A 13,793-nucleotide genomic window follows, 5' to 3' on the forward strand; every position below is an offset into this window, starting at 1 on the left:
TAAACAGGGGAAAAACGATTGTATGATTAATTAATCCAGTAACTATAAGACTTCTTATATTCCTCATAATGACTTCAAATAATGGACAACAACTTTTGCGAAAAAAAAATTGAAACAGTCTGTTCAAACCCTTTTTGCACCCATAGAAATTTCCTTGAAATTCACTTTACTTTTCAAATAGAAAGAGACACCACTGAAATCATAAACAGACAGAAACTTGGTTTTGATTTTAAGATATTTCTAGGACTGGTGAAGAAATAGTCTGCTAAGCAGAGGTACCTGACCAAGCTCTGAATAAGTCAACTCAGGTATCCCATTAGTATGGCAGAGTTAAATTATTGGGGTTCTCTTCCCTGCTTCAGAAGCCGAACTAAGAATAACAGAATATTAGATGTGACTAAGACATCTGTATTACTGTACAGTATTGCTGTATTAACCTATATATTGAGTTCATTGCCTTCATTACCCTGAACTGTAGGGACGAACACATATCATACAAAGATTTTTTTCAACAGTAAACATGAAGTCACCAGAAAATCCTCAGCAAAGACCAGTGAAGCCTTTTTAATTTGTTGGGGTATATAGCAGAATAACGTCAGGAAAATGTGCTACTTTTGTTCTTCTTTTAGACTGGATATATAGAGTTTCAGTCTCTACTGCTGTTGATATTTAACATATTCTAGGAAATATATTCCATAAAAAATAAAAATTATGATTTACTCTCAAGATAGTATTAGGAATCAGTTATTACTCTACTCTGATTTCTTGACCCTTGTGCCTATACTTATGTATTTTCCTCACCTTAGTGATTTTTTTTTTCCTCTGAGGAAAGAGAAAACTTTTTCTCAAGAAGTTTTGTTCTTTGTACACTGTTACCAGGTACATCACTGAGCAATCACTCATCTAATTAGTGACAATAAGAAAAATCTTCATATTCCCATGGAGTCAAAATATAGATTTGGAATAAATTTCATGTATAAAAAAGGACAAAGTACAAATGCTTCTATGGTATGTGCCACATTTTTCACTCTGCTGTGATGACTTCATCAAACTCAACTTATTTGAAAAGAGAAAGAATGTGTGCTGAAATCTTAGATTTTGGACTGAAAAATGGTTTAATCAGGAGAGAGTTTTCAAAGGCACAGGCTGAAGGCTGGTGTCAGCTTCCACTGTCTTTGCTTCTAAAACGGTCCTTGTGGTATTCAGGTACTTTCTGGATGAGAGGTGTTAAGACTTGAAATCTCCTGGGTACAATTATCTACAAAGTATGGGGTTACTGACAAAAAAAGAGCTTGATGTAATGGGTTTTATCATTTCTGAATTTTGTTGGGCTTGCATCAGGTTGCTTTCCTCCTGATTGGTGAGGATCTTCTCTGGCTATATGCTGTGATGCTTGAGTCACTGCATATTCACTGATAAAAGTGACAAATATTAGCTCTTTGTAACCAGAAATATTACTAATTGTATTAACTAGAATGTGGTTGTTTATTTGCAAAGATAAAAGATATTCTTCTTAATGCTATAATGTTAATCTTGATTTTCATCTTACAGATGGCAATCAGGTTTGACATATTTGTAAGAGAAAGTTATTTTGTCTTCTTGAGGAAAAAAAAAGTATTACCAAGAAATTCCATAATCAGTATGTTATGATTTCCAGAATCAACAATTCAGCACATGAGCTTGTCATCATATCTCACTTACTGCAACTGCAATATATAAGCTGAATGATGTCTATGTATTTTGCAGACCAGAAGGAAATGGACATAGCATAGAGGGATTTGTTCAAAAGTAGAATAATATACTTTCACCTTTGGAAAAAAAGGGCAAATACTGTGTATGTGTGTGTATATCTATATACGTGTGTATGTATGTATGTATGTATATTTTAATGGAAACATTTTTTATCCCTTGTCTTTTGATCAAGGAAATCTTTCATATTTTCTTAAAGTTTTAATGCTTACCTCTCTCAAGATGAAAAATCAAAACAGCATATTTGCAGAACAATTTAATACATATGAGAACATCAGCAAATCTCAATGATACTTGTTTGAGTATGGCACGTGTACATTTATGAGTGCATACAGCATGCATACATATTCACAGATTCCATCTCCAGAATCAATAGTTTACTATAACATAGTATGCCTTTTTATTGTTTTAAGAACAAGTAAATACTTTTATTCTTAAATAATTCTGTTTATCTGTGTTTTCAGCTAATTCAGAACATCAGTGCAGTGGATAAAGATGATTCAGCAGAAGGTCACCATTTTTTCTTCTCCTTGGCTCAGGAGGCCACAAACAACTCACATTTTACTGTCAAAGATAATCAAGGTAGTGTCACTTATAATAAGCTCTTTAAGACCTTCCTAATGAGAGTCATGCTTCTAATGGTCCTAGAGTCATCAATTTTATTTAAAAAAAAAGTATAGAAAATTTTGGTGTAAGATATGAGCACATTTTGAGACATATTTCACAACAATAATTCAATAATCCTAAAGAGGTTGGAATAGGTTATGAAACTGAGTTTTTGTTTTGTGCTCTTCTATTAAAAAAATAGCAAAACCCAGTTTTATTTCAAAGGAGAAAAGAATATTATGATTAAAAATACACTAGGATTCCTTAATCATTGTATTTTTAATGTAGGATGTGGAAATATAAACTTTCTTGTTAAAATCATTGGTCTTTCTAAGAAAAAAGATTGACAGAAACAGAAAATTGCTGTTAATGCAAGTGTGTTACATTTTTACTACAGCAAAACCAAAATTCTAAACAAATACTCTAAACAAGTACAGAAGAGTGTAATCTTATTTCCTCATACAGTTTAAATCATGTATTTTATCTGAAAATTGCTCTCTTTAACATGACTAAGAAACCGAGATGGACTTAAATGTGAGGGAGTTAACTTTGGTAGACTGAATAAACATACGTTATAGATAATTGTAGAAATATTTTTTCTATGTACATCCATGCAATAATTCTTCCTGCCATGATTAAAAATCTCAACATGTAAATATTTATGTTTTATTAATATTTTTCTTCTTTTGTATATGTTTTCTTCTTTCTATATGTTTCTTTTCTTCTTTTCATTATACACAGATTTAAGCAGGGATAATTTAGCTTGTTGGAGAAATAAATCTTAGACAAGTTTCAAATTTGAATTAGTTGATATGTAGCAGAAGGTGAATATTTGCTGCTTAACAGGTTTCATATAGAGTTAATTTCTGAATACTAATAGTTAAATACAAAGCAAGACAAGAGCCTCTAGCAACGTTTCCCTGGCTTAAGCAGTAGCTAGCTCTAGTTTTAAGTCAGGGAATGAACAAATGGCTATTTTAATGCACTCTTTTCTTGCTTTCTCTCCTTTCCTTTGCCATCTGCCTTCTCTCTATACTGTCAGACAGTTTTGGAGCCTTTTGATTGGTAAACTGTCTATAACATCTGCATCTATGAACTGCAGGACTCAYAGCAACTGGTTACATGGAACCATTTTAAGAATGTAGTCTGAGCAGGTGTTAAGATACTGAATGAGTTGGGTTTTTTTCCTTATCTTTGAACATTAAATAAAAGAGCTCCTATTGCCCCTCAAATATATCTGTTAAAATAAATACATTTGTTCAGGGTTGACACTAAAATAACACTTATCAGCACCTGGCTTAACTCTCTTACCTTTTCTAATCTGTAATTTTCCACAGTACTATTGTTTATAATAGTATGGTCAGATACTGCTGGATTTTATTGCTATTGTTAAAACGTGATGAATGTATATCATGCATATGATTTATCTTCTAGATAACACTGCTGGAATTTTCACAGCAAAAAATGGCTTCAGTAGACAAGAGCAGCTTTCTTTCTACTTGCCAATCTTAATTTTGGATAATGGAACCCCACCACTTACAAGCACAAACACTCTAACTATCACTGTCTGTGACTGTGACATTGAAGTTAGCATCTTCTTTTGTCGATATGGAGCTTTCATGTATTCCTTGGGTCTGAGYACAGAAGCTTTGGTTGCTGTTTTGGCTTGTGTACTAATTCTCCTAGGTAAGTAATAATAAGTGAAATAACTCTGTTTCCTTTTGCAGTAGGCTTGATTGTGTGGCAAAGGTGTTTCCTAGAGTGGAAGACTGGAAGTACTGTCCTATTGAGAAAAATCACAATAAGGCAAATGTTTCATTCTGCTTCTGTTATAATAAAAGAAAGAAAAAAAAAAAAAAAAAAAAAAAAAAAAAAGAAAAAAAAAAAAAAAAAAAAAAAAAAAAAAAAAAAAAAAAAAAAAAAAAAAAAAAAGAAAAAAGAAAAAAAAAAGAAAAAAAAAAGAGACACAGAGAGAGAATTTTAATACAAGGCCCTAAAAGCCTAAAAGTTGACTTTAGCTGAGTTATGGTCCAGCCTATTCCTTTGGCAGTAGTAGTAATAAAGATCTAGAAAGCCAAAGGCTGTATTAGAATTAGATTAGTATGAGCAGAACCCTACTCATTCTCATTCTGCCTTAGGTATATCAAATGTAGAGCAAATAATAACATGCAGAGCGAAGTGATAAGAAAAAAGGCAAGACAAAACAAAGTAACGATACTATCAGGAAGCAATACTAGCTCTAGAAATAAACACAGAATTGCTCACTCAATAATGTAGCATCTCCAGACAGACATTTCTTCAAGAGCGGGACACCACCTTTTTCCCCTCAGGAGACTCCAAATTAGCTTCAATTACATCTAGGAGGTTGTGGATGTGAGATGTGGGTTTGAGAGTTATCTAAATACATAAGAATAGTTTATGAGGCAGCTTGTACCTCTGCGGAGAGAAGCCCCTGTCACAGGTAGCTGGTGAATGGCCACCCACAAAAGCAGTCCCACCATCCAAGGTCCTGCCCTGCACAGGATTAGGGCTGCCACAAGCCATAGTGGAGTGACACCAGCCAAGGAAATAGTCTTCTTACCAATGAACTGTGCAGCAATCCCTACTATTTTCTTTCCAAAGTATGTGATAACACAAATCCATTATAATAGYTGGCATACTGCATTTCTAATCATGAGCCAAAGGTTAAAACGCCTGTCCTCAAACTCCGTGCCTGAATTAGGAAGGGTAAGGTATRCTAGTTTCTGAGACCAAGAATGAAGAAAGAGTGATGTGATTAGTAAACGGAATTTATGTTCCCAGCCAAGTAACTGAGTTTAGAGTTGGTCACTGATGGTGGCCTTTGGCCTGGAGGCCAGACTCAGTAAAGAAACACTGTTGTTTGTGTAGTAATACGGCATGTCCATATTATGCCATATAATAGAACATGTCATAAAATGTTATTTCCAAAAATATCATCAAATAAGTGATGGGTCATGATATGGAAACAAATTTTTCTAATGGAAATAAAATATTTCAAACAAACAACTCCAAATTCAGAAAACATATAGAATCAGGATTTCACTAATTTAAAATGGCATAATATCAAATCATCATTATAAACTGAAGATCTAGCATAAGTTATATTTTTCTCTACTTTTAGAATTTTGTTGAAACAAAACAAACAAGAAAACTGCAATGTAATACCCAGTTATGTAATGTCAAGAAAGAAAGAAGTAATAGTAACAGAAACTACATTACTTTAAGAAATAAAATTTTCATGGATAATTATTCTCCCAATATATTTCTTAATGAGAGTGAATAAAATTAGCAACATTTTTTAAACTTCTCTATCACTGAAAGAATTAGAAAGCAGTTTTTAAGTAAACCCTACTTTTTTTCCATGTAGGATATTCAGGAAAAGAACATTCTTTTATCTACCCTCATTATACAGTATGACCTCTACTAGTCTATAAATAACAGCATACAACACTAAGCATATCATTGCTAACCACAGGAAAGCTGTGAGGCTTGAAAATGAAGGTTGGCAGTTCTATTCTGATGCTGTATTTTGATCTGTCATTGTAGCAATGCAAAAAGAAAGACAAGTCCAGCAAAGTTAATGGAATTATTTTGACTTTGTACCAATGAAAAAGGAAGACATGTTAAAGATCATATTCATTCTGTCTGCAAGCTTATGGTTTGATTTTCCTTAGTGTAAGGTATAGAAGCTGGCTTTAATTATTTCCTGTCATTGCACCTTTGGCCCCCTGACTGAATCTCTTGGTGAGCACTCGTTGAAATTTCTCCCAGAATGGAACCCTAWGGTTCCCACAAACCCTATGGTTCAGTCCCACAAACTCATTTGAGTTCTCCAGAAGCAACACCTTTATCAACTAACTGTAAATCAGAATCCTTATATAACTTTGAGCTGTTGTGATTAGGTGACAAGCAGAAAACTGCAGAAAAACAATGGCCTACAAAAAAATCAGTTTTTTTTTTTATTATTTATTTATCCCTAAGAACACACTGAGTAGCTAACACAGGGATTCTATTCACAATAGAGTAGAAGAGTTCACAAAACAACAGAAGAGTAGCTCACAATTATTGTGTCTAAATAACAGTCCTCTTGGACAGACTCTAACTGTATCCTGGCTCCATATCAAAGTCTAGGAAAATATTAGTTCCCCTACTACCATCTTCTGGTTTCCAACAGAGAAAACCAGAACATATGATTGAGATTTGTGGTTTCTAGACTGATCTGCAGTTCCAGAACCGCCTTATCTGAACCTGAGTTTCCCTTGTCCCARGCAACCTTCATTATTGGCACTCGAAAGCAGCTTTCCTGACTAATGTCACTGCATAATACCTTCCATTCAGTATGAGTTTACAGGTGAGCTAGCATGCATTTCAAGGTTTTCTTTGCTTGCAGTAATACATCTAAGCCTGCTCACTTTGCTTTATGCCTGTAAGGGGGTGAGAATGAGGGACTATCACTGCATTGCCTAGGTCATCAGTGGAAATATTCATCAAGGGCTTCATCACTACTTGCAGAGAGATCTTTTTTCCAGATGGAATTATCCCTTGGTGCTTTATGARCTAATGCATATCACAAAAGTCAAAGCAGAAATACAAACACACATATCAATTACAAACAGAAAGAAACAAATCTACCGCACTCCTCATAGATATATATATGTATATTCAAAATGCATTAAATCACATAAAGTATTTTGGTGGTTATTTAAAATTAGATAATAAATGTTTTTTACATATTATGTTTTGTCACTTATGGTCTGAAATCCAAATGTTCATTTTTTCTTTTTTTCCTTTTAGTCAGTCATACTTATCATCATACTTGTTATTAGAAAAGTTCATCATGCCAAGGGTTTGGAGAACTGAAATTCCTCTTTCTATTTGTAACTGTAGCATAGTATTGTAGAAAYACATTTTTTCAGTGTTGTCAAGTTTGGTGTTAATATCTCCTACTCACATGATACAGTATGTAATAAATATAGGAAAATAAAGTACTTTGGGTATCTAATCCCTATAAGTGAGGTGAAATCTAGTGGTAGTTTTGTCATGTTATATCCTGAGTAAAGAATTTTAGTTCACAATCTACTTATTTATTGAATAAGTATAATGAGATTGTAATAAATAGTGCAGTTAAATTTAGTTAAAAACTGAAATCATCAATTTCTGTGAATGTCATAGAGTACTTGGTTCACTCAGTTCAGAATGATATGAGCTAAGATTAAAAAAGAATAATGCTTCTAAATAGGGGGAAAAAAAGAAAATAAGATTTCAAATAAGTAAGAAACAAGCTGCTCTGATTCATAGGTCTTGGTGGTAACTAGGCATTTCTACAATAACTCCCGAATTTAGTGAGTCTTCAAATATCAAAACCAATGTAATAGAAATAATTGAACCGCACCCTAAATAGTCTGTGTAACTCAGTTATTTCCTACCAGTTGAGGAGGATCTCTCTCTCACTYACTGTCTTTCATTTTTTATCTGCTCTTCCTGAGGCTTTCATCTGAGAAGAAGACGGGCAGAGGGAGACAGAGAGAGAGAAATTAAATTTTGAATTGTAGAATTGATATATTAGATGATAACGCAAAGCAGTTTCAAAAAGCGTAACCTGTGTTCCTATCGCTGCTTTAAACTCTCATTTGCCCAAAGAATGGCTCCATTTCATTCACCCATTTTATAAGTCCCTTCGTAACCATTTTACCATTACATACTATGTTCATCTCAAAACCATAAAATCCATAAAGATTACAGCTCTATAAATCTGTGAAGATAGCTTCACTTTGCAGTAGCACTGATATTAAGATACATTACCACTTTTTAGGTGTTTCTGAGCCCWTTCAGAGTCCCTGGTTCTGTTTACTTTTTCCTTTGTGTTTTTGCTTTCTTGCCAGTTTTCATTTTGGCAATTGTAGCCATAAGGCAGCAGCAGCAGAAGTCTCTGTTTTCGGAGAAAATAGAAGAGTTCAGGGAGAACATTGTCAGGTACGATGATGAAGGAGGTGGAGAGGAGGACACAGAAGCTTTCGATATTTCAGCACTGAGGACCCGTACTGTCATGAGGACGCACAGACCTCGAAAGAACGTCACCACAGAAATCCACAGCCTCTACAGACAGTCTCTGCAGGTTGGCCCGGACAGTGCGGCGTTCAGGCAATTCATTTTAGAAAAGCTTGAAGAAGCCAATACCGATCCTAGTGCTCCTCCGTATGACTCACTTCAGACATATGCCTTTGAGGGGACCGGCTCTTTGGCTGGATCCCTCAGCTCTCTAGGCTCAAACGCATCAGATGCGGATCAGAATTATGAGTATCTTGCAGACTGGGGACCTCAATTTAAACAGCTTGCAAGCATGTATGCTTCCCATAGAAGTATGAGGGATTAGTTACTTTKTTGTTGTTGTTGTTGTTTTTTTAAGGGCTTAGCAACCAAAACCAACGCGGATTTTCAAACAGAGATCGGTCGACTTTTAAGCACCAAAATAGCACTTTTTTCTTTTTTTTTTTTATTTCTCTAGAGACTGTTGGATGTGGAGGTCATGACAGGGTTGTCATGAGCTGGGGAATGAGCACTCCCTATTTTGAAAATCTGATCGTTAGTTAGGTGCCTGAACACAAACTGTGCTTTGAAAATCTAGGCCAAGTTCTGCCTCCTGAAAATCTGGATGCTGCAAGTAGAACAAATAGGAGTAGAAGCCATAAATGAATATTGTAAATATTCTGTCAYCTGTAAGCTTTAAACTGTTTCCAAAGTTAAGACAAACTTTTGCTATTGAATATATTAATTTAACCAAAGTTAAAACATGCATATTTGTATAATGCTTCATTATAAAATATACTTATGTGTAAAGGTAGACTCTAAACATTCTAAAACAATTGTCAGAAGGACTTACAGAATTATCTATTTATTTTTGTTAGAATGATAAAACTAAAATAAATGTTTTTTTTTCCTATTAATGTAAAAAAAAAAAAAAAAGACTTTTTACAACATCAGCAGGTACCTTCTACTTTTTTTTTAATGAAACTATTTATAAGTGCCTAAAACCAATAATTAATTTAGCAACTACAATATACAAAAAGATTAGTTCAAGATAGAATCACTATTCAACTTAAATACTACAATCAACTACATTATATATTACAGTACTTACAACAAAATACTATCTACATCTGGGCATTTTTATTTTTATTAAGAGTTTAAAAATGACTGATTTACCAGCACAGATTTTTTTTATTATGGAGTATAAAATTAGCTGCAGTACCCAATTTTATTGAATAGTATTAAAGATCTTTAAAATGCTAAGCTGGTGAACATAAATCTTTATGTATAAGATTAGATAATAAGATAGTAAAATGCTTTAATGTTAACCCACTTCTTCAGAAAATGATGCCATCTTTCTGAAAGAGTCAAGTCAGTCTTCAAAACTAATTTTCCACTGTATTTTTCCAGAAAAATTCATAGTGAGTGTAAAGATATTTCAGAATATTTATTTAGTCTAACCTACAGTGGTAGTCAGCAGCAATTTTGCATCTAAGCGTCATCAAATATATTCAACATGGACTGTCTGTAAAAAAGGGACCTGCATGGTTTTTATTCAACTTGCTTCTATCAGGTGCTTATTTTATACCATCTATATCATGTAATCAACTGAAATATTTCCATGGATGAAAATTGTCATCAAGATAAAGAAAATGAAATATATTTTCTTTTTTCTTTCTCCTAATAAGTCCTGAGGTAAGCGCTCCTATATATAATAGAGAGGTAGACAAAGCTTATACAAGATTAAAAAGGAACATAATGTACAAGCCTGTGATGTTTACTACAATTGATGTTCGTTAAAGAAAAGCAAGGGATGTAGGCTAAGTGGAAAGGTGCCAAAGAAAAGTTAAAATTCCTGTCAGGTAAAAAAAAAAAAAAAAAAAATCGGAGAAATTCGAAAATCAGGAGAGATTTCTAATGAGAAGTCTAGTAAGGGCAGAAACATTATTCATGATATTCATAATTGGAAAAATATTGGGGGTCATCTGACCAGGTGCAGATGAAGCAGCTTACGCTTCCTAAGGAAAAACTATCTCTCACTAGTCTGATGCTCATCCGATATCCGATATGAGTGGGTATAAAATATCTCTAAAAGAAGTACAACAAAAAAGCTTTGCTTTAATGGCTTTAATGCTTGTATTCAGTGGCTCTCAAACAGATATGACAGTTCCTAGTTGAGACAGTATTGTGCATTTTAATCATTTCCTTCATGGAGAGGGATAGAGAAAGAGGCAGTAACCATGCATGCACTTGTGTGGGGATGGTGAGATTTTTAAGATTAAGTTTCAAAACCCTGCACAAATCCTTTTCCACAAATGGTCCCAGTGGATGTAATTCCTCAGATTTTCAGTTTGTGTTTAGCACAAAAATGATAATAGCCTCTGAACCTCTGTCAATACAGATATTCGGTATGTTTAGACGGGGAAATAGCCTCAAACACCTAAGCATGTTTACATTGGTATTATAATTCCCTCCACTCACTGTAAACAATTAATTTTAATGACAAATAACTTTCATAACCAACATATCTCATTGTTATACTGGTAACTTCTTATATAGAAGAGTSTACTGTGCTTATGAAATAATCTTTGGCTGAAAAGGCTTAAGACTGTGTTTGTACAGCAGGGACAGGGAGTATTTTGTTACAAGGAAGTTATTTCCAGTTGCTCCTGGGCCAGATCTTACTGGATTCCTAATATTCAAAGTAAAACTTATTGATTTATTTCTACATGTGAGAAAGGAAAGAAATCGCTGAATGGACTGAGTAACTCCTAAAATGTTTGTGCATCTTTTGATATATTACAGTAGTATTACATATTACTGCACATAATTTAGCTCAATAACGACTGTAGAAAGGCTTTATGGAAGTTTCTGCTTATTTAAAGAAAGTAAACATTCTGAGGAAGCCAAAGGTGAACTATGATCATACATTCCGCTTTTTTTTTATGAGTACTTCAGAAGGATGTTCCTATATATTTCTTTTTCTGTTACATAGTATGAGAAAGATTAAGAACTGAGAAATACATGACAAGAGGTTTTCTTTTTTGGTGCTAGCTCACAGGGGCTTAGAGTGTTATTAGTTTTAGAATTTAAAGTCAAGAAAATTAAGACTATTCCTATTTTAATAAATGTTAAAAATACAGCTTTTCAAAGTAAAAAAAGAAAAGACAAAAGGAATGTGATCAGTAATAGTAGATCACAATTTTATACTACTGACATATACTACTGTTCACCTAAAATAAAATGGTTTAATTTGATTTTAATTTTGCATATCAGAATACTGTTTTTTATTGTCATAACACTGGAAAGCTTTCCTAGTTGCCTCTGAGGATAAACTTAATCTTTAATTCACATAATTTTCCTACTGTCTTTTCTTAAAGATACTGTCATTATACTCCTAGCTTTACTTTCAAAATTTGCATTGGAAATGTGGTTGTTTCAATACTCATTCTTAACTGTATGGAGTAAGCCTGTCAGATGAGAGTAAAATATTTCTGAAAAGACATTTTATGCTTCAAAGTCAGTTTTAATGTACGCTTTCTGAGGAGTAAAAGTTGAAGATTATGTGATTTTACATACTGGAAAAGAATGCATTTTACCTTTGATCCAGAATATGAATGAATAGTGATGGCATGGAAAAAGAAAAAAAAGAAAAAAACATACAGTAACTATTAACAAAGTCTGGAAGATTTCCCTATAAGAAAAACCATAAAACTATATTTTATAAAGAAAAATATAGTGGATTTGAGCTTATAAAAAGTTGAAACATTTTACAACAGGAATCTGCATCCCCTCGTTCATTTATAAAAGAAAAAAAAGGCACATCAGACTACATCAGCCTTATGTCTCATACACACAGATTCCAAAGAACAGTAAGATTTACCTACAGCACACACAGGAATAAAATACATGCATGCAGAGAGGACACTTATCTGTAAGGTCAGTATGAAACCCTCCCCTCGCAGCAGACTATAACATTAATTTGAAATATGCCAAAGGTTCAAGAGCATACTTGCCTGCAATAGTACTAAGAACAAATGTTAATAAATAAAATTAAGAACCATCACTACCTCAAAAATCTCCAATAGCAGAGATCAGGAATGGATATCAATGGCTACTAATACTGAAACATTTTAATTGTCATTTAGGTAATGCTTTAATAATATTTAAGTCTGAATCTAATGATGTTGCATGTGTGGATTCAAATAGGACTGGTTTATAGAGGAACGCTGGTATGTACACAAATAGAAGGATACTACGGAAATTATTTGAATGAAACTTAAAGAGATACAAATCTACCTATACAAATATGATGCACTCTTCTGATGTTATTATAGTAAGTTTATCTCTGTTACTACAAAATTCACAGATTTCACAGCTGTTCTCATCCAACTTTAGTCATCTAAAAATTAATGCAAGTTACTACTCATCTATTCTGAACTGAATGTTTGGAATCACTGTCTGGAAGTGCCAGTGTCATTCAGTTGACTACAGCAGAAGCCTAGGTAACTAATTAAAAGTCAAAAACTATAATTTAGATTATTCAAGATGAGATGAATCCTCTCCTTCATATCCTGTGTTCCCTTTTGCTGTGGATCTAGTATGCTGCTCTCTCGCCTGTCCTAAAAATTTGGGGCAGGATGGATGCTTTGTGGGGCTGAAAAATGGGCACAACATCTTTTCGTGATCAGCTTATACTTGACAGGTGTTCAACAATGAGGGACTCCTGGGGACAAGTCTCCTTCATGTCACTGAGAACTGGAGTTCTCTAGTTCTGATCCACTGATCAACCTCTCCTAAAATTTCACCTACTTTCCTTATCCTGAGAGGGATGTAAGGATTTTGCTTTGTCTTCATACATTCACATATGGCTGGCATCATTTTTAGCAATTTAACAAATATTTATCTCTGAGAGTAGTATCTGGCAACCTTAAGTGATTWGTATTGCATTTTTATATTCTACTAGCAGCTAAAGGTTTCACAGTCAGCTCCCCACGGAGGTAGCTATTTTGCAATCATAAATTTCAGGAAATGCAGAGAAAGAGACCTGAAATCAAGGCCAAGATAGGTCAAATGATTCATGTAGCTGGTGTGCTCTGAAGCTGGAAACAAGATGTAGGTCCTGAAATATTCAGTCTACTGTCCAGCTCCGTAGACTACATGTTTTAGTTAATTTTCACAGCTCTGCTTGTGCTTCCTTGATGTATCTGAATAGTCATTTTAAATAAAAATGCTACATTCACCTAAGCTGGCCTGTTCTGGTTTTGTAGGTTACCTTGAATAACACGCCCACAGTCATTGTCAAATGTGAAAATAATGAAACCGCTAGTTTCTTGTTTATGATGTTTCTCCGCATCCTCAGGAGCTAGACCAGGAAGACTGGTGGGGTT

General features: G+C 33.9%; 1 protein-coding gene across 3 annotated transcripts in view; it reads left to right on the top strand.

Moving 5' to 3' along the window:
- The window catches only part of CDH19 (cadherin 19), a 62,399-nt gene extending 53,039 nt beyond the window's left edge, over positions 1 to 9,360 (top strand). For 2 of the 3 annotated variants that reach the window (XM_085322475.1, XM_085322476.1), the window contains 3 exons: positions 2,214 to 2,331; positions 3,790 to 4,041; positions 8,259 to 8,950. In XM_085322475.1, coding sequence (XP_085178601.1) covers positions 2,214 to 2,331; positions 3,790 to 4,041; positions 8,259 to 8,749 — 861 coding nt within the window. In that variant the 3' untranslated portion in view covers positions 8,750 to 8,950. Of the gene's footprint in view, positions 1 to 2,213; positions 2,332 to 3,789; positions 4,042 to 8,258 lie in introns of all 3 variants that reach the window. The other variant, XM_085322477.1, reaches the window with a different exon arrangement.
- The last annotated feature ends 4,433 nt before the right edge of the window (positions 9,361 to 13,793 follow it).

This window comes from Rhea americana, unplaced genomic scaffold (assembly GCF_003343005.1).
Source record: "Rhea americana isolate MKP2758 unplaced genomic scaffold, rheAme1 scaffold_78, whole genome shotgun sequence".
Classification (NCBI taxonomy): domain Eukaryota; kingdom Metazoa; phylum Chordata; class Aves; order Rheiformes; family Rheidae; genus Rhea; species Rhea americana.